The sequence below is a fragment of the Neoarthrinium moseri genome, assembly GCF_022829205.1.
Source record: "Neoarthrinium moseri strain CBS 164.80 chromosome Unknown scaffold115_Wmoseri_CBS_16480, whole genome shotgun sequence".
Lineage (NCBI taxonomy): Eukaryota > Fungi > Ascomycota > Sordariomycetes > Amphisphaeriales > Apiosporaceae > Neoarthrinium > Neoarthrinium moseri.
In genome coordinates, this window is record NW_026055229.1 from 56,748 (window position 1) to 77,807 (window position 21,060).

The 21,060-nt window shown below is 53.5% G+C and overlaps 5 protein-coding genes across 5 annotated transcripts; 2 read left to right on the top strand and 3 right to left on the bottom strand.

Moving 5' to 3' along the window:
- Positions 1-31: 31 nt before the first annotated feature.
- Positions 32-2,669, bottom strand: JN550_013434 (uncharacterized protein; the record flags this gene model as incomplete). Its single annotated transcript, XM_049312021.1, has 3 exons — positions 32-1,771; positions 1,835-2,513; positions 2,578-2,669. The coding sequence occupies 3 exons, from the start codon at positions 2,667-2,669 to the stop codon at positions 32-34; spliced, it is 2,511 nt and encodes an 836-aa protein (XP_049164615.1).
- A 4,611-nt stretch (positions 2,670-7,280) lies between these two features.
- JN550_013435 (uncharacterized protein) lies at positions 7,281-9,327 on the top strand (the record flags this gene model as incomplete). Its single annotated transcript, XM_049312022.1, has 3 exons — positions 7,281-7,678; positions 7,736-9,083; positions 9,145-9,327. The coding sequence occupies 3 exons, from the start codon at positions 7,281-7,283 to the stop codon at positions 9,325-9,327; spliced, it is 1,929 nt and encodes a 642-aa protein (XP_049164616.1).
- A 235-nt stretch (positions 9,328-9,562) lies between these two features.
- Positions 9,563-10,844, bottom strand: JN550_013436 (uncharacterized protein; the record flags this gene model as incomplete). Its single annotated transcript, XM_049312023.1, has 3 exons — positions 9,563-10,101; positions 10,159-10,488; positions 10,556-10,844. 3 exons carry the CDS (start codon positions 10,842-10,844, stop codon positions 9,563-9,565), a joined length of 1,158 nt encoding a protein of 385 aa, XP_049164617.1.
- Positions 10,845-12,976: 2,132 nt separating this feature from the next.
- JN550_013437 (uncharacterized protein) lies at positions 12,977-13,572 on the top strand (the record flags this gene model as incomplete). The annotated part of the gene is made up of 2 exons (XM_049312024.1): positions 12,977-13,003; positions 13,129-13,572. 2 exons carry the CDS (start codon positions 12,977-12,979, stop codon positions 13,570-13,572), a joined length of 471 nt encoding a protein of 156 aa, XP_049164618.1.
- A 1,325-nt stretch (positions 13,573-14,897) lies between these two features.
- Positions 14,898-17,720, bottom strand: JN550_013438 (uncharacterized protein; the record flags this gene model as incomplete). Its single annotated transcript, XM_049312026.1, has 1 exon — positions 14,898-17,720. One exon carries the CDS (start codon positions 17,718-17,720, stop codon positions 14,898-14,900), a length of 2,823 nt encoding a protein of 940 aa, XP_049164619.1.
- Between the last annotated feature and the right edge of the window lie 3,340 nt (positions 17,721-21,060).

The window sequence follows — 21,060 nt, forward strand, 5'->3', positions numbered from 1 at the left end:
GATTATTCCTGAACAGGCTCGACTGCCAACCCTAGCTACTGATCTTGCGTACAAGTGTGTACTGTATCTGCCCACAAAGCGACTTCGTCTCATTGCCAAACTTGAATGTTCCATAAGTTGCTGGTGGCGCATCGATCCTCACTGTCACCTCGTCTTTGGATGACTTGGTCCACTCTACAGCCAAGAAGCCAGCCGGCGTCTTGACACGAGCTGATGCCGTCTGCAGACCCATTGCGAGTCCTGCTTCTGGCGCTATAATCCAGTGCTTGTATCCGAAGCCTTCCGGGCCTGGCCCTAGCCTAATCCCAGCAGCCCATTCAGTAAGTACGTAAGTCGCGGCGCCGCCCCATGGATGAGCAAGGCTTGTAAAGTAGCTAAGTCCCGGGTTGCCACTCTGATCTACGTACTCCCAACTTGCCCCGGAAGACGTCTGTTTATTGTTGACCATCGTGCCCCACAATGACTTGATTAGCTGATGTCCGGTAGTATAAGCCCCCGACTTGAATAGCGCATCCAGCAGGAAACCATTCGTGTTCGGGGATATTACCACTGTCGGGTCTGTCGAGCTCGCCGCTGTCGAGTCCTTGTAACCGGGTGAGAGAGAAAGTCCATCAAGAGCCGCGAGAGCACGCGCGGTCTGATGCTGCGTTGACACTCCGGATGCGAGGCAAAATGCGATACCAGCGACGGAGAAGTTGCCTTTGTCGCTAGTGCTTAGAGAATATACGCCCAGATCTTCGTTCCATAGTTGCCTGTTAACAGCGTCCGAGAGGGCCTGGGCTGCAGCGTCGCACCGAGATTTGGATGTGTCATCCCCAACTGCCTGAGCTAGTTCAGATAGTTGTTGCAGCGCCTGTACCGCCAAGCACGAGACCGCCGAACCAGCCTGGGACGGCCCGAGAAATGCACTTGGTACATAGATCAAACCATCGGTGCTATTTACTTTACCGATAGTCCAGTCCACGAGTAGCTTCCATTGCGGCCAAGTCTCCCGCAGAAAGCCTAGATCGTTTGTTTGGCGAATATAGCTGTGGACACCGTCGAGGCCAAGTAGCTGGTAGTCGGAGAGCCCATAGGAGCCAAAGGGCGTGAAAGGGGCGGTGATCGAGGGATCGTAGCCCATCGGGGGCGCAATGTTCATCTCTCCGTTTGCAATCTGAGTCCTAAGGAAAAACTCTAATGTGCCCTTTGTAAGGTCGAACCGGGATGTACTGGAGCCAATAATGCGGGCGGTGTGGTAGAAGTCACCTAGCCATACAAGTCGGTCTCTCTTGGGTCCATCCAGGCACACGGATCCCAGATTCGTCTGCGTTCCATACTCCGCCAAGACATCTACAGATGTCATTGGGTTTGTATAGATGACGGTCCCGTTAATTGTGTCGGACACAGATACGTTCCTGACGTACGCGGCCTGGTCTTGCCATGCACCAAACCCAAAACTCCCCGTGAACGAAACAGGTGCAGGAGTCCAGTAGTCCGTAATGGAGATGTCCACCACGACCTGGCCATTGATGGATACGGAGAGTCGTCCACCCGGCGAGAGAGCTGTTGTGACATGATGCCAAGTCTTCTCGGCAACGGCGAATGGGACTGCAAAGGTGTCCAGGTAGTAAGACGTTAGGGTCGTCTGGTTTACGAAATCGTACCCGTAGGAGAGCAAGACCGAGTTGGCGGGCGTCTGGGTTTTGTTGACATTTGCAAATGTCGAACCTTCAGGTAGATCGCTGATGAGCTGCAGCTGAAGACCCTCGCCTCGGGCCAACGGAAATGCCTTTGATAAGGTTAGTTGACGCGCTGCAGAGAAAGTTTCCACTTGTCATCGGGTGAACCATACCATTGCCCACCACACACCTCCTCTATCAATCATTGTGTCAAAGCTCAGCGTGTAATCCGAGTATAGTGGCCCAGCTAGCGTCTGAGAAGCTCTTTGCGATCGGATGAAAGCACCGGTGACAGGATCAATCTCCCACGTGGCAAGCTGAGTGCCTTCCTCGACACAGGCGGTGGACGCTGCAACAGCTCCCAATTTCCATATCGAGTTGAGCTGCTCGTCATTGCTGCTGAACTGTCCAGGAAAGTCTTCGATCTCGGTGGTGTCGACGGTCGCCTCGAGCCCAATCGTCTCGAAGGTGATGCTGCCCGAGGTCACCAATCGTATAGACTCCCATCGTTGACCACCCTGAATAAGAGGAGCAGTAATACGTCCTGGTGATGTGACGTTAAACGTCTCGACTCGGTACGAGTTGGCTAAGCCGGTAGAGAATGGATAGGGACCATCCGCCCATGGCTGAGCAAGGCCAACGAACGACTCGCTGTATTTGACTTCGATCTGCACTGGCTGGCTCACGTCCGCAACAAGAAAGAAAGGGTAGCCCCCTCTTTCAGTCCCATAGTCCAATGTAGCAATGAGAGAGGTGTCATCAAGAGTAAAACTGGCAAAATCGCCTGTTTCCGTGTCAAGCTCAGTACCTACGCGCAAACCCCTGGGGAAGAAGTCCCGGGCCGGGGGTGAGCTAAGTCATTTGAGTTAGGCGCATTGATACAGCTATGCTGAGTGACTGGTGAAACACAACTCACCGAGCTTTCGAATTGAACGGCACGCATAGAGCTGTTGGAAGGGACGAGAAACAGAACGGAATGATCCACGCTGCCTTGAGCAGTGACAACATCTTGTCTCTTTACAACGTGACAGGGTAGAGGCGGCAGACGTTTCAACCTCGAGATTCCTCTCGAAAGAAGGTGGTCAGGTCTGTTTATTTCAGTTTATCCTGATGTCGCTCCAGAAACAGTTTCTATATAGACCAGGGGTAAAGACGGAAAGTGGATGACGGTAGTCATGACTATCTCAAGTCATTTACCGGGGGACCACCAAAGGGCGTCATGGTTCTGCACACTACTCAAGTAGACGAACAATAACTCTTGCTTGCATTCGGAGCCCCAGATGGTTGGATAGTATGATGAGTCTGTGGGGTAGCTGGGTTGGGACATGAACTTCCCCATATTCCCCGCATTTCTAGATGACATTTCAAGCATGTACAGTGTCATCAGGCCGCCTTTAACTGCAGGCAGTGTCACTGTATCCACGGTAGTGGGGATTGGGCCCCCGGTGAATCCACTGCGTGTACTATTGCAGGCATGTTGATGATACGCCCAGTAGTGGTCTTTCGCAGTCTGTTCTTGCGCCCAGAAATGATTTACCCCTCTAGCGCCTTACTTGGAGATGCCAGCGTTGAGCATCTAGATGCCTCGGGTCATTGTTTCGCGAAGGAAACGTGCTACTTCAGAAAATGGGATCAAAGTTCGCGCGAGACAGCACAAAGTGAATAGCTGACTGCGCTGCTGATGGCCCTTCCGGATATTCCTCAGAGCACTACAGAGGAATCATATGCGATCACACCTAACTTAAGTCTGATGCCAATGTTGGATATAACAGGATGTGGTACAATAGTAAAATAGTAAATTATCCAAGCCGGCTCAGAAAACCTGGAACTAGCGGCTTTGCACCCCATATTTTCCCCAAACTTCGGCTTCTATCGGCAGCTTTTAGCCCGTAGCCCGTGCCGAACCTGGCCGATTCCGAGCCGGCCGGTAAAGCGTCTAGGTGCTCCTTTCGGATCGTGGAGACGGTTCATAATAGGAGTAACAGCTGAATTTGAACCGTTTAGACGTGTGCTCTAAATCATTGAAGTCTCTTTTCCTCCCATGTCGCAAATCTCATGCGACATTTTGCTCATGGACTGTGCTTCGTGTGTCCTGCGATCTTGGACGACCCAACACCTGCTTCAGAACTATTATGTGCAGCAAGCATGACAGAACGGAATGTTTTTCTATTACTCTTGATGCGTCCTCAAAACTATGGTCCTGCCGTTGTTCAATCAGAAAGGGCAGACGGTCATAGGATGATTTCTGCGCACACGATCCCACGGCGCAGTGCTGGACCCAGAACTCATGATAGCCAACTCCGAGGCCACGTCAAGAGTCGTGGCAAGCCAGGGCCGAAGTATGTAGTCTCGTAGTAGTTCAATCTATGTTTGATTGTCCATTTTGCGACTCAAACCCAACGTCGTTTTGTTTGAGTAGTCTTGTCTTCAGTGCTTCATCAGTAATATATAATTTAACAACGTACTTCATAAGAATGCCCGAAACGGTAGACTAATGTACGGCAGTGTGTCCTTGTCGCGTATAGGCTGTAGATCATGACCAGTTCTTGTTTCAACCCTACGATTGTCCTACCTCCTCACGAGCGATCGGTAAGCCATTCACTTTCAAATTTGTCAGCGGCCCAAGGTGGAAAGCCATAAGACTGTGATTTATCAGTTGTCGGAGTGATAGTGGTGAAAGGCCCGACATTCATAACAGGTAATACCGCGTTGGTTGCTGTACCAGTTGGCCTAAATACCCACAATACAGCAGCAGACAAATAACTTTTAATGGTATATCCCCGTCATTTGAATAAACATTGCCACACATAAACACTCTTGCGCGCCAATCTTCCCCGGGTTGGGTTTGATGGGCTCGATTGTAGGGGATGGCATTCATAAAGACATATATTGAACCCAGGAGTTCTCAGACCAATCGACTAGATACTCTTCACAGAATGAGATTCTAAGAGTGTGACAAGTCTCGCAGGCGGCTTTCCAAGTCCTCTACTACACACAGGACGGCTTATGTACAAGTAGTTTCTACGAGTCCTAGCCATGGATCTCAGGCATTATAATGGGGAGCATCCGACACCGGCTGATAATGTCCTTCGTCGCGGAAGTCCGCGAGTCTCACGACTAGTCAAGCTGACAGATTAGACACTGGCTCTCGTGGCGCATTTCTAAGATACTCTAAGCTCCCCAGATATGATACGACCAGTGTTATCATTGGCAAATCACGTATGTGGCATGTCTGTTATTCAACCCTTGTTCAAAGGTAGAGGGATCATTTGAACCTGGTTGACTGAAATGGTCTGGTGTTATGGGGAGTCCAGCACTAGCTGCTCGACGCCACAGTCATGTGCCTATTCGCCTGATTTGGAAGGTGAAAACTACACCGGACCGCCCGTGGCTCGCATCCGGTCTCTCCCAGCTCCTACTGATAGATGATGTGCCCCTTAGATCCAACTGCCTGCCTGCGCAGGGCCTCCCAAGTGACATGCATGCTCAAGACGGCCAAGAGACCCGAGTCTATGGGACAGTGTCGGCTTGCAAGCAGGCCATATCTTGGCTATCGGCGCAACCGCAATTAATGGGGTTTCTTGCGGACGCAGTGTAACATCGATGCATACATATTCACAGGGACTTACTTGACAGGGCACCTCCCTGGACGTCCTTGTGGTAGCGATATTTGACTTGGAAATGGCGATTCCATGCAACTTCAGAAGACAAAGTAGGGCTGACGGCCGTGCAAGCTCTATCATGTATAGCCGCCCGATAGGCAATTGAAATTATCATCGAAGTCGTCTCCCCCAAGGCCAAGATGATGGGCGAAGGTTCTTCCCGTTGCTTACCAGCGCATCCTTTACGTGCTACGGCACAAGGTATGCAGTCAGCATGACCTGCTTGGAGGTATAGTGAATAATCTTCATTGGTAAGAACTTGGGAGACGCTAGCAGCAACTCGGGGACGCCGCCGGGCCTAAGATTTTCGTGTCATGCTTCTCTGCTAATCACGATTCATTTGCAAGAAACGCCGCGTCAGTAATCCTCTTGTACGCACACAACGCCAAGCAGAGTAGGCCTTAGGGACCCAGAGGTCTGGGAGGTCTGGGAGGTCCGGGAGGTCTGGGGAAGGGTATTTGGTAGTAGTTTCTGTGCGGAGCACCTGATCCCCTGCCCCGGCCGCAGCTTGCTTGCATGGATTGGAAGTTGGCCAACTCCATCCAATCATATCGCTCTGAGCACTGAAATCTAGATGTCTTCTAGTGCGACGGGAGCGTGCGACCACGCGAGCACTAGCTAGAGTGCTGCACTCACAGAGCAGCATTAGTGTTACGACCTGACCCTTGGTCCAGAGGCCCTTGCATGAAGCTTTTGATAGACGGAAGACTGATGAGTGTTTCCCTCGTCTTTGTTAAAGTAGTATCTTGAAGGCCCTGGTTAATTAGTAGTGTAGGCTTGTAAATAGTGCCGGGCCCAGGCAGGTGCTCTAATTGCCTTCCATACGTCGCAGCCTTGCGGACACCGTCGATTTTAGAGTTGAGATAAGAAGATCCGACGAACCCACCATGATACTTGACCTGCCATCCTACCGGCGGAGACCGGCGGTTTGACTCTCTCGGTCATCAGCTGGTACCAACACTCTGGGTGGGATGGGGCTAGGGCGTTTACAAGCTGAAAAGCATCGAAAGTGTTTCACGCAATGATTCAATGTTGGTGCGTGCAACAGTATTTGTGAGCTTGTGGATGACCGATAACTCGAGTCTACGGTGCGCAAAGTGTGGCCCGTCAGATCGGCAAGCATGGAGGGGCTGCTAATGACTACCTGGAGACGTACACGCCGCTATTCCATACGGGGCCGCGATCATGAATAAGGGCCTTACGTTCTAACGACGCCGGCTCTGGAAGCGTTTTTGACACCTGAACCCTACCATGCACCCCGTACCCATCGCGGACTCTTCTTCACGTGCGCCGGGGCTACTACAGGGCCAGAGCCTCCTAGCCCATTGTTTGGGCGCCCCCCTAGCTCTGCTCCACGTCCACCCTTATCATGCACTCTGGCCACTATGGGGCAGATGCAGGATGCACGGCCGGGGGAGAGCCGAGCCCTGCTATACTTGCTGGGTAGGGGATGCTAGCGGCCAGTTAGGGGCCCAATGACATCTCATTTCCGATCTGGTTGTGTCGCTTACAGGATTCTTATGCTGGACCTCTACCGAATCCCAATTGAGCAATCCCTGCTAACATCGGAGCTACACACCGCTTCGGCTAGCCAAGGCCTGAGAGATAGGACGTCCTGCCGGAAAAGGGAATACTCCACGCAGTAAGACCCTCGGGGTTCGTCTAGACCGCGCGATCATCGCCGGTCTACGTCCCTTGGGCACTCTAACGCGCAGGTTGGGGAGAGCAATTGGGGCAAAAAAACGTTATTAAATGCGCGCTGTCCGTCCCCAATGCGCATCCAGAATTTCGGGCCAGCTTTTTGGCCTTGCATTTTGGCTCTAAAGTCAGCTCTAATACCAGCGGCTGCTAATTGGAGGGCACGTCTCTGCTTCACGAGAAGGAAACTTTTAGTAATTTTTTTCTCTGTCACTTTTTCTGGTCCACGGACCGAAGAAGCAGATCTGCCGCAGACGCAATGGGTTCCAGCAAGGAAAACCTCGGCTTCGAAGGCCACAATGCCTCACCACAGGTGGGCGTTGCCAGCAATCCCGATCCCGCTCTCGACTACGTGAACGAGCACCGCCACGAGCACGCTCACCACCACGGAGCGGCCGCACACGAGAAGGAAAAGAACGACGATGTCATGTATAGCACGGGCACGACCGAGAAGGGCCGCGACCTGCTGGATACTCCTCCCCAGGATTACACCAAGCACAAGCTGAACGACACGCCCGTGGCTGAGAAGTCTGTCGATGAAGAAAGCGGTCATATTGGCCACAGCGAAAACGAGATTACCCATACGCGCCTAGCGTCGCGCTGGTATCGCAAGGCCCGGCCGTTCATCCCCATTCTCGTATGGATGGTATTTACTGCGTATGTCATTTGCCGTTTTCCATTCCTAGAAGAGCCTATCTAACACTTTGCTCGCAGCTGGTGGATTCATGGACTGTGCACCGTTGTTGTTTGGGGCCCTCGGCCCGATGGGCTTAGCTGGCTCATTCCATTCCTCTTATACCTGGCTATTACCATCCGTGTGATCACTTTGTGGGTTCCGATGGCATCCCTCTGGAGGCCCGTCCGCTGGCTCTGGGACCGTACAGTCTTCAAGGCTTACGAGGCGACCCCTAAGAAGCTTCACCGGCCCCTCGCTGCTGCAATTACCGTTGCGGTCTACCTGATTGGAAGTTTCGTGCCAGAAGAGAGCGGAGAGAACACGCGTGCTAACCGTGCCGTCTCGATCTTCGGTCTGCTTGTGATGCTGTTTGGTCTCTGGGCAACTTCCCGCAACCGGTCCGCTATCCCGTGGCACACAGTCATTGGTGGCATGCTCACGCAGTTCATCATTGCCATCTTCGTTCTGCGAACGCAGGCCGGTTACGATATTTTCGCCTTCATCTCATTCCTGGCCAGGACTCTGCTCAGTTTCGCAAATGAGGGTGTGGTCTTCTTGACCGACGACACTGTGCCAAAGCTCCCCTGGTTCTTCACGGGTGTCATTCCACCCATCATCTTCTTCGTGTCCCTGGTCTCGCTCCTCTATCACTCTGGTATTCTTCAGTGGTTCGTCGAGCGTTTTGCCCACTTCTTCTACTGGACCCTGCGTGTCTCTGGTGCCGAGGCTGTCGTTGCTGCCGCCACCCCCTTCATTGGCCAGGGTGAATCGGCCATGCTGGTACGACCGTTCGTTCCTCACCTTACCCTTGCCGAGATCCATCAGGTCATGACTTGTGGTTTTGCAACCATTGCTGGATCCGTGCTGATCTCCTATATCAACATGGGACTGAATGCTCAAGTCCTGGTCTCGTCCTGTATCATGTCCATCCCGGCTTCGCTTGCCATTTCCAAGATGAGATTCCCCGAGGAGGAGGAGACCTTGACCTCTGGCCGCGTGGTAGTCCCCGACGATGACGAACACAAGGCCGCCAACGCTCTGCATGCTTTCACTAATGGCGCTTGGCTTGGTCTCAAGATTGCGGGCATGATCACCTGTACACTGCTCTGTATCATCGCCTTCGTTGGTCTTATCAACGGCTTCCTGGGTTGGTGGGGCAAGTACTTCAACATCAACGACCCCAACCCGTTGACGCTCCAGATGATCCTCGGCTACGTGTTGTACCCCGTCGCCTGGTTGCTCGGAGTTCCCAAGCAGGATCTCCGAAAGGTTGGAGAACTCATTGGTATCAAGATTATCACCAACGAGTTCGTTGCCTTCGCGTCTCTGTCGGCCGACAAGGACCTGACCACTCGTGGACGTATCATTGCCACCTATGCCTGCTGCGTAAGTAGAACCATGACCACAAGCACTTTTGTCAAGTCTCTTGCTAACTAAGTCTTCCCAGGGTTTCGGAAATATTGGCTCTCTCGGAAACCAAATTGGTGTCCTGTCTCAAATTGCGCCTGGCAGATCTGGTGATGTATCCAAGGTCGCAGTCAGCGCCCTCATCGCTGGTATCATCTCCACTTTGTCGTCTGCCTCGGTTGCTGGCATGTTGTACACCGATTTGATCTCTCGGGACATCTAAGAGGGCAACAACCCAATTGTTCGGATAATCCAAATAAGATGAGAATAGGTGGTTTTGAGGCAATACCCCAGATGGCGTTACGAACAAATGCCAAGTAGTATTAATAAAGAAGAGTTTATTTGAATTCCCTTCCTGTTACAGATGTCCCATTTGCATTGCTCAGTCGTCCAGGTTCTCACCGTCTATGGAACCATTTCATTTGACTTCAGTCCAACTGGTGCAACCAATTTTCAGTCTATACCTGCTCCTGCGACAGACCTTCTCGCCGGCTGACACTCGCCGGGTCAAAGTAAGGTTGCTCCCCAATACTGACAGCTCTTGATCCCGTTCTCTCGCCTAGACCTTCTCCAATATAGTCAGGAGTTGCCGCGTGGTAGACACTCCTGTTATCCCAGATGGCTAAGTCGTTCACATTCTGCCATCGATTTCGCACTTGGAGGTCGTGATTCTCAACAATTAATTGCACGAACCACTGAAGGAAATGGCGGGACTCTTCCTCGCTTAACCCATTAATTTTCTGCGCGTGGATACCGACGGCAAAGACACTCTTCCAGCCCGTTATCGGATTCGTACGGACCACCGGGTGGTTGGCCTCCAGGGTATCCCCGACATTCAGGGGCGACCCTCTTGGACCAGGGTATATGGTGAAGTTGTTTTTGGTGGCAGCCTCACCAAAAGCCGGCTGCGCATAATAGGCTGTGAGAGTTTCTAGGAACTCGCGTAGAGGCTTCGAGATTCTTTCATAGACTTCGTATCCTGAGGCCCACAAGGTATCTAGTATCCTCATATCAGCTCAGAGGTGGCGGCAGGGTCACAGCCAGTGCAACGTACCTCCTCCAAACTTTGGAAGCTGGGTCAAACGAAGAAGTGTGTAGTCACTAGGGACTGGTTCAAATGTTATGTCAGAGTGCCACTGCATTCGCTGGCTTTGTGATTTCTGGAGGGCCTTGGAGTACATCTTCTTTGCCTGTTCAGACGAGATAACACTGATCTCGTTGTCGCTCCCGCCGTGTTCTTGGCCAGGGTTGAACGCAGGGTGGATATGAAGACCTGAACTCTCAGGCTTGCCAGTCAGCTGTCCCAGACGTTGAACGAGCTCTTTCTGGAGGTCATTGGTGATGTTATCCTGTTTGCGAAAGAAGACGACACCCCTTCGGGAGACTGAAGGGTTAGGTTAGAGGTTAGATTCATCCGACGTAGCAGCACCTAGTTGTGAAAGAGGACATACTTGTAATCGCGAGTTCACGGATGAGCTCATCCGAGTTTGGCGCACGAAGCCATTCTGCCACGTCAACATTAACGAATTCGCGTCCAATGACAGGGGTGACATCAAAACTCTCGAAATGGTCGAGTGCACCGCTGGGCTTGAGGGGCTGTCTATGATTGATTCCAAGCTGTTGCTCTCCCCTCTGCTCAGTGCTGCCGAGTGAACCAACAGCTTTTTCTGAAGGGGTGAAGATGTTCGCTTCCACGTTCTCAGTGGTTGACGTTGTATCCGCGGTTGCCGATGGAGACATTATGCTCTAAGAATAAGTGCAAGCTCTTGTATAGCTGGGTTTTGAACGTATTGAGTTGACGAGCTAGAATGGTGTAACGGCGAAAGTTGATTTTGAGTATTGGGCTATGGGTTTGCCTTCTTGTAATACCAAAGACAAACCCACGCCCTGATGTTTGTCCTCCTCTGGCCCCATGGTAGCGGAGATCTCGGCACGGTAGGATTGTCAAGGAGCGGAGACAAGATCTGCTGTTCTATAGACTGCAAAGAACCAATGGTATTGATTGTCGCATGCCATGTCCTTATCACCAGGGTGCAAGTCTAGACCCGAGAGTTTGGTCAGCCAATGGGTGGAGGGACATCAACAGGCATCATACGCGGGTATGGTGTGATCTGTTGATTGTGGAGCGACTGAGAGGGAAGGAAGGGGTGAAAGTTCTGCTTCCAACATGGCTCCTCAATCTGACGCCTGCATGAATCCCTGTACTCCGCGATCTCCTTGGGCAGCGCAACAGCGCCGGTAGCCTTTGTTGGACAACCAGGTCACTCTGCAGTAGCCGCCCATTGCCAAGGAGACTTTGATATTAAATTGTTAATCAGCAGAGCGCCGACGCGGGTGGATTCAACTACGAAAGAGTATATATATATATATATATATATATTGCTATCCCAAGCTACGCACAATAGTAAGCCAAATATCTTCTGGTCTAGGAGGACTAATAATGACTGGGCATTCCCGTCATATTAAGCAACATTGGAGACCCAAGAACAGCGTGGTGCTTCAAGAAAGCCTCGTTATTTCGGAAATGGTCTTCAGATAAGATATATAATAGAGTTGTACTCAAACTGCTGAGAAACTCTTGTCAGTCTGCGTGGGGCAGTCTAGTTAACAGAAATTGGTGTTCTAACAGGTCAAAAATAGTATGAAACTGAGGTGTCTGCTTTTGTCGTGAATCGTGAACGACCTGTCCGAGCACGAAGATGCTGTAGAACGGGTGACGGCCAGGCAGTTGTCCAAGTGTACATTAAATCATGGCATATGGAAAAAGGGGCAGGGAAAAGGCATGAGGCCCGGGGAACAGCACCGGAAAGAGTGCGTAGTTGTGGGCCCGTCACGACTTCGGCGATGATGCCTTCATTCTCTCAACACGAAACACGCTATCAACGCCTAGAATACCTGACTGACAACAATGTACACACTCGAATGCTGCGTGTATAGGGAGTAGAGTCCGTCGGGGCATTTGGACGAACTCACCCAAAGTTGGTCTACTCCCCGGTATGAGCGAGGGGCAAGGGAAACATCTGGAGCTATAGGGTCCATGCCACCTTACATGTCGCAGAAGCAGTCGATGGCACCTGAACCCGTGCGCATATGTTTCTTTCGATGCTTCCGAGTTCTGAGACGTATTTGCACAGAGATGAAAGCGATAATCAGTTCTCAACAGTGCCTGCGGTATAGACAGTACATTATGTAACTAACACATGTACAAGTGAGTTGTGGTGATTGCTTATGGCGGGGTAAAACACCTGTAACTTTGGTCAAGTAACCTACTTTAAGTATGTAGTAGTTAATGTTGTCAGGCAACAGGCACTTCCGTGGGGAACCTCGGGGGGACTAAGTTAGAAAGTGCCTAGGTAGCTGGAGGTGACTGGGGAGGCACCTGCTCAAGAATCTACTTCTAGGTACCCTGAGTGGCTAACTAGATACCCAATTTAGGTGGGCGTTCAGGTACCTACCCCGCCATCATCCAGGCTCCCAGGCTCCCATGCTCCCAGGCTCCCATGCTCCCAGGCTCCCAGGCTGTCGCTGTGGCCGTCGGGTGGGGGTGGGAGTGTGAGACACTGCCCATGTCGACATCACTCGCGCTTTAGTTATTTTGTCGACGATACGGGGGAACAGAACTGCCTGTCCGCCCCTCTCTGATTTTCCAAGGCAGTTGGGTGGAAGATTCTACACCAAAGCAGACGCCATCGGTACGGGAAGAATTTCCGTTGTTGATCCCCCGTCCCCCAAGTACTTAAGGGGCCGACGACCTCGCCTCTTCACCCAGCATCACAACTCGATCACCCGCCCCGCCCAAGACTGCCCCAGAAGCGCCAGGACAGCACGCACACGCACACACACGCACACGCACAAGAGAAGACGCATCCAGCATGTCAGCGGCGAAGCGGATCGGAAAGGTAGGCCACCGTCCCCTACCATATACACTATCTATCCATCCTGCCTTCATCCGAGCACCAATGCGCGCCGCGCCATGCCGTGTCATGCTGTCTGTGCCGAGCTGAGCTGACTCACGACTCGCCAGGAGCTCGCCGAGTGCGAGGCCGCCCCTCCGCAGGGCATGAAGATCACGTACAACGAGTCGGACCTGCACCGGTGGAACATCACGCTCGCGGGCCCGGCCGACACCGTCTACGCCGGCGGCACCTTTCACATCACCATGGTGCTGCCGCCGGACTATCCCTTCAAGGCCCCCATCGTCAACTTCACCACCCGCCTGTACCACCCCAACGTGACCAACGACACCCTGGGCAACATCTGCCTGTCCATCCTCAAGCCCGAGAACTGGAAGCCCGCCAGCCGCATCAAGGGCGTGCTCGAGGCCGTCCGCCATCTGCTGATCGAGCCCAACCCGGACGACCCGCTCGAGACCCGCATCGCCGAGGAGTACAAGAACAACCGCGCCGAGTATGACAAAAACGCAAAGCAGTACGTTGATAGATATGCCAAGGGCGATGCCAAGAAGTGATCCTTCTAAACCCATGACTGCGTGTCTTGACAAGGGGCTCGGCGGTCGGCACAAACCAGTCTTCATGGTCATGGACACATGCCGCGCCTTATGGGAAGGACCGGAGAACTCGGACAAGGCTGGAGCTGCATTGGAAAGACTGCCGCAGCTTTCCATGTGTCCCCGCGAGGCCGGTACATGGCAGAGGTGTGGAGATAGACAGGCATGGCTGGTGAAAGCACCAGCAAGCTCCACGAGGAAGGTCAGCTATCCGGCCTTCTATGTTGCTTCCCCCCCACGCAGGCAACGGGACAAATCTTGATGTTGGCCTCTGAACGATGCTGTGTCTACAAATTGGCATCCGTGGCTGGATAGGATAACCCCAGGACGCATCGCCCGTTGTACCGAGGTTACCGGGTCCTGAACAGCTTAGGGTATCATACTTTATGATTGAATGACGAATGATCATGTGCCCCTTTGGGGCAGCAGGCCACTGGCTTCACTCCCTTACTGCGTTTGCCATGGATGAACGATCTGGCTACTGTAGCTACGCAGCTAAATGTTCCGCATCTCCAAAGTCAGTGCCGAATTCCTAGTCCGGCTGTCCCATGCCAGCATGATTACAGGCTGAACCCAGTCGACTCCAGAGTGTAAGGGCCGATCATGCAGTTGTGTGGACGTGGTTGTTTGGGTGGATGAGCCCGAAAGATTTCGACTAGGGGTCGCCTCTGCAGCAATATTGCGGACGTGGAAAAGAGTCATGTATTGACTCTAGTGTGTGACCTCCTCTACTTGGTATGATGGCGATGTACGACCTCATTCATGCTCCCTCTATATAGCCAGCTGCCTGCTGGCGCGCAACAAATGCCTGTCTGACGCTGCGATGCTGCCTGAAAATGCAGAATATATACATAACAAATCCTCGGTGCGCCAATGCTGCCGCAAGCCTCGTATGCTTGCGGGCCCATGGGTTGGGAATGCGAAGACGTCCAACCCCCTTTCCTTCTTTCTTTCTTTCTTTCTTTTCTTCATGTTGACTGCTTCTCTGTTCGTTTTTTTTTTACCCGCCCCATTACCAATACAATGCTCTTAGCCGTCATTAGTCGTCAGAAACTCAAATTTGATGCAGTCCGAGGTGGTATACGTTCGGTGACTGCACTAGTGGCGAACAAGACAAATGAAACTGTCGGATGCGCAGGTGCCAGCTGCATGTGTACGCATGGGATCGAGCAAACTCAGGGGCTCTCAGGCCTCGCAAATAGACATGCTCTACGGCTCGCGATGCAGTCGTCGCTCGTGCGTCGGTGTAGGGGGGAAGGGTCCAAATCTGCTTGATGCCGATAAGCTCACATAACTTCGGCAGGCCTCCTCATTTTCGCAAAGAGCGTATTCTTCCTCTTGAAGTCGGCGGAGTCGTCCCCGCCTGTGAGCCCTGCGGCCATTCGCTCCTTTTCCAGCTTGACCGTGACTCTCCGTTGTTGTCGCCTCTCTTCGATGGTATCCTGACTGAGATGACCAAACCCATTACGGCGTTTGAAGCAAGCCTCCATCAACCCATTCGCATCGAGGAGCCGCCGAGGGATAGTCTGCACGACCTGGAAGATCTCCATAGGATCGCCCACGCTGCGGATTTCATTCTCGCCGAGCTTGAAGATGGCCAGGGCAATGCGAAATAGCGTCTTGGAGCCCTCGTAGAAGAAGACATCCCACACCCGCAATGTCGTCTCGATAGGTAGCGTACCAATGAAGCAGCTCATGAACCACGCGGTCATACATAGAGTGACAGGCGGCAGGCGTGTGATCAAGGTACCCTTCTTTTGTCTACGAGACTTGGGTTTCACCGAGTCTGTGCCATCAAGCTCGCCGCCAATCTTCGCCCACACCGCTGGCATAGACTCCTGGAGTGAGGTCATCAGAACGCCCAAGTCCACGTTCGCGCCTTCGAGGCTCATCTCGTGAGTACCAGGGAGGTAGACTCGTGTGATAATGTTGAGCAGCCAGAATGCATGCTCCTCGCTCTCGGTAAAGAGCAGGAGCAGCCCAGCGAGGAAGTTGAGCGACTGGCAGTATCCAATACGAGGGTTGTAGATGGAGAAGGCGTGTAGAACCCGACGGAGAGACGAGATCATGGCAGTTTCGTTGGGTCGAGGGTCGTTCCCCGTGGGCTCTGTAACCGTGGTCTCACTGCTCCTCGACTCGGTCCGCTCTGTATTCGGTGCCGATGATGCGTTCGCGGTACGAAACTTGAGGTTGTCCGGGAACGTTCGGTGAAGATCGCGCTCGATGGCTTCGTTGTCCACATCCTTGGCCTTCTGGCGCAGGAGTTCGTCGTAAACGCCGCCGTGTTTGGCCAGAATGGCCGGACCGCCGGCGTAGTAGAACCAAGCTGCACCTCTCCATTCGGGAGGTATGCCCTTGCGAACAAAACGTTTCGTCTTGGCAGAACGTGGTGGGAAGCGGTTGGGCTGATCCGTCATCAACCCATTCTCCTTGAGGAAAGCATTCCATTTCTTTCGCCTTCGCCCTATGTATTCGGAGTACCCTTCATTCCAGTTATCGTATTGCTGTTGTGTCACATACTGGTTCTCTTTGCGAAACCCGTACTGATCCCTCGTGACATCTGTGTTCTCAAAGCTCATCCGTACGGTCGGCTGTGTTTGCTGTTTTTGCAGCCGCGTCGGGAATTCGTCGTCATCATTATCAATCACCTTTCCTGAGTCATGTCTTGACTGGCCACCCGTATCGCCGCGGCCGTGGTCTACAAATGGAGCCAATTCGGAAGCCTCAACGGCAGCGGCCGAATCAGGTGTCGCTGCCAGACCATCATCGTCGTTGGCGGACAGAGGCTCAAGATCGTCTGCAGCATTGGTGTCAACAGCGCCACCCTCGCCAGCCTGCTCTTCGTCTGCGTCTGCAAATTGTATCGGCAATGAGTCCGACAGAGCCTCCAACATGGCAGTTCTTCTCCGGCTAAGCTCTGACTTTGCCGTCGGCGGCCTCGAGTCATCGTCTAGTTGGTCAGTCCGAGCCGGTGAGTCGTCACGAAAGCCCTTCTCGTACATTCCCATCACGTCGTCCACGCTGAAGCCGTCGTCAACATGGGCGTAAATGGACGTTATGGAACTGCTCTTGGTCATAACGCTGCTCCGCTCCGTTTGCAATGTTCCCGGTGTAGTGGATGCCGAGAGCTGGGATCTGAAGCTGGACCTGAGCTCCTCGGACGGCAGCGAAGCCATCCTCGGGATAGGGTCGCGATAGAATGCAGGCCCACTGCTCTCCGTGCGACCGTACGCGATTGCCGGTCGAGCCAACGGTGGATATGCATGTCTACTTCTCCCACGAAGGCTGTCACGAGCGTGGAGATCGGGTGAGGGTCGGACAGGCAGCGAGGCAAACGTGGAGGCGGACTTGTTCGACGAGATTGACTGGCCTCGCTCTCGAGGCCACAGGTGATGGTGAGGAGTGCTAAGAGTATCCAGGTGCGTCTGGTCGGGGTGGGTCGCAGGTACATTGGTCGCACGCTGCCGGAGGGAGTCCGGGGAAGGGTGCTTGATACTTGGCCGCCGGGGCCGAGAGAAGTTTTCGACAACAGGCGAGTCTCCGACAACCGGTCGACCCTCGTAGGTGCTCATCTTGGTGGTAGGACTCGACATGGGAAGCGGGAACGCATCCCTCGACTCGGAACCCAGGAAGTCAAGGGTGTGGTTGGGGTGCTCGGATCTGGTCGGGGTGGATGGAACTGGAGAGCTGGTGGCTAAAGCTGTTCCAGGTGCGGGATCATCGTATGCGCGGTCATATAGGACGGTGGTGCTATGAGCCAGCGAGTCCCATCGTGGTGAAATGGGGGATCTAGGAGCTGGCTCGTACTGGGTCGAGTTTGTCTCGTAGGTGGCGGTGGAATAGGGCGATGGGGAAGGAGAGGTGAAGGTCGTCGAGTAGTCGGAATCGTCGCCTTCATCGACGCAGTAGGAGTTGGGATCCAGTGCGGCTGGAACAGGTGGTGCCGGCGCTGTGGGTTTTGTTGCTGATGAGACTCTTGAGGCGTAGAGCCCAAACTCCCTGAACTTCAGGCTCCGCTCTCGTCTTACACTTGGCCCGCGAACAGACGTTGCAGCCTCTGAATTAGTACCGGGGGCCGGCTCCGCCAGGAGCCCCGTCTCGTCCGACATGGCCATTCGTCCACACGCCAGCTTGCCAGCCAGCGCAACGCAGGGCGAAAACCAGACCGGCCGCCGTTTCTTTCAGCGGGTGCGATCAATGGCAATGCCTTTGAACGTTCAAAGGGGCACGGCGCTCGATTGCGGTAAAGGACAAAGAAAGAGACTGGCAGTGAAGCTCGACTCCGCGGACATGCATTTGGGGGGTACCCCCCTGGCGGTTCCTGGGTGCGCTCTTCCAAAATTCTGGTACCGGGCTGGTGCTTCGCTCTCGAATGCCCACTGATCATCGGCGCGCTTGTACCTGGCGCAGGTCTGGGCTGGGGTGCCTTGGCGAAACGCTGATGAGAACAGCCGGCGCAGACACTGACTGGATCGCCCCGGTTGGTTGCACAATGCGCTCACAGCACAAATTCTATGGCATGTAATTGGATTCGACCGCGAACTTGTGACGGCCCTGTCAGACTGCGACCCGTGCTTGCGTGCTTGTGCGCATGCGTCGGCTGCCCTTGAAGATGTGTATGCACTTCGGATCCTGGTCCGTCAGGGAGCAGGCTGGGCAATTCCGCCGTGGTTTTAAAATGAGAATGGCACAGTTGGCCAATCGGCCACCCAAGGCGGGAAATGCTGTGTGTGTGCTGAGATGTGACCTCACTCCGGGGTGAGCTTGTGCCAACGAGCAAGCATGCGACCACCGTGCCAGACGCAAGGGGGGGTTTAGCTGTCGTCGATTCACAGCGGCACGGGACGTGATCGCACTGCTGGGAGCTGGCCGCGGTGGCTACTACCGTTCAATAGAGTCCAATATCGCGGTTCGCGTGCGCTCTGCCGTCTTGGTGAGTGCCGGCCAATATGCACGCGCCTGAGTCGTGTGTAGCACTCGGCAGCTCCCTTGCACGCGTCGGGCGGGAAGGCAGGTCAGCACGGTCTGTAAGTTAGCACTGCCAGATGAGACAAGACCGTGTGTCTCGCGTGTGCAGATCGCCGTCGCTGCCGATGACGAGGGAGAGGGAGAGGGAGAGGGACGCTTCTCGTCGCCCGCGCAGCCTTATTCACTCCCTCGGACTGCCACCCCACGACAGGCTGACTGGTAACCCAAGGCAGATAGTTATGGGGCCTGGACGGTCGGCCGTTCGCTCGCGACGGGTGCAATCCGGTGCGGGGTGAGATGGGAAGCTTCGGTACCTGGATAAGTTCCGTTACCGTCCACCTGGGCAGGCTGGCGGAGGACGAGGGAGCCCTGTCTGCATGTGGGAATTCCGAATTCCAGGCAGCTTCCCACCTGAGCTCTGGAGGTCGACTCAGTGGTACCCGTGGACCGCTCGCAGGCTATTATATCAAGCACCAGCGTTTGACGCGTTCAATTATACAAGTGCATCGATCTGGGAACTAGGTAAAAGTAGGTACATAATCTGGGATCTGGACACTTGCGTGCCATCCGCCGAAAGGAAAAAGCATCACACGATCACGCATCAGAGGGCTGGACGACCAGACACGCCCGACGCGGTCAAAAGTCAATATTGGCATGTGTGATCTGCCACCATCAAAACTCTTTCCACGCTTGTACATAGTATTGTTGTTGTAATTTTACAGCACCCGTCCACTAGCAAGCGAGGCAAGCTGGTGTCTCTTCGCCGAGCGGCCTAGGGCCCTGCCTAGCCCACTGGAGCCCGGGTAGGTAGTGCTGAGAAAGCTGGGAATGGCAGCCCTGGAAGGGTGCCCCCGGCGGAGCTAGGATGGCACGGGTGGCTATGGGCCATGTCTCTGCAAAATGAGTCGCCGCCGCTTATGATTGGCCAATGGCCGCTCGATCAAAACAAAACAGGAAAAGAAATGGAAGCCAGAGAGATTTCTTCTCATCAGTCGATAGCGGAGACAATGTCGCTTGCCTCCCTTGCTTTGGGTAATGATGTCAACCGCCGGGTCTCTTCATTTCCAATCACTTGGCCGGCTTCTCCGTAGTTGGTCCCAGCGTCGTCTGAAGTCTTCGAGGTCCTTCTCCCTTCTCCTCGATCCCGACAGCTACTTCAGATGAGCGCATCCTGCGTTCCTACGTAATAGTTCGGGGATGACATCTCCGTTCCAGCGCCAATGCCCGACTCCGCTGCCAGCATTAGGGCCTGCGCGCCTCAGATCTTTGGCATACATCAGGCCGGACTCTGGAGTAGCGACACGCTGTGTAAGTAGTGAAGTTACCAAACACCACCTGCCTACCACACCTAGTAGTACAGTCATCTGGGGACCGTGTACAGCACCTGGGTATTATGCCAGCAAGCTCCCGGTAGTTAGCGTCTGGCTAGCGTGCACCAAAAGGCAATGGCGATATCCGGATTCCCCCAGCCAGGGCGTTGGCTTATCCTGGGATGTTCATCTGGGCAATCTGGTCTGTCTGGGTGATGAGATACTGTTCGTAGGAATCAGCAATGTATGTACGGAGGAGAGGGTTCGCGTCGGACAGGTACAGTACTGACTGGGTGCAATTAAGGTTTGGGTACAATGGCTAACTACTGGATGATCGTCGAAGGTGCTCCATATCTAGAGTGGCGTCTTTTTGTCATGTTCGAAATGGGTAAAACGCACCTGCCCACGAGCGTTCAACATACGGCTCTCCTCCCAGACTTGTCCTTACCAACAGGAGGGATATACATAAGCCATCACGGCATGGTGGCCATGTCCGCCAGTGTCTCGGGTGTAATGTAGTTTCTGGTCTGGTAGTTTACGTCGCTACTGATAGTTGCTGCTGCTTTCAAGAAGGCGTGCTCAAAGGGGTGTCTCGAAGTCGAATATCCTCCCATGTCGCACCCCATCAAGGAGTATAAACTGTGGTTAACTAACCTGAGAACAAACACGTCGCTGGGTTGAGGAGGTACACGAACAACTCAGTGCAGGAAGAGGCAAGCATGTCTTCTAGACATTGCAGAATAGAGCAGTAGCGTGCCCTCTCGGCTTCTCCAGCTCTGGAATACACAGTACTCGTCAAAAGCAATAGGCGATCTTCATTGCGACAAAGTTACGGGGACACGTACTTCGTACACTGAGGCACATTGCAATTGTTACCAATTGTGACGCATTTCCTTAGTGTGTCAAGATGTGTATCGAGCGACGCCAGCTGGCCTAACAATTCGACGGGCTCATGCAAGGCCGAGGCTACACGAACGCGTCTGAAAAGGGCCACCTCAGGCCCAATCTTTCCAACGGGTCTTTCATTCAATTTTCGTCTCGCGATGCTCCATAATTTATAGCATCGCACATGCCTTCACAAGACCGAGTATATCAACTCCACTACGCATCTGGCGTACTTCCCTCGGTATAATGACTACAGCGCCGCAGTGTCGACATATGTTGTTGTTTG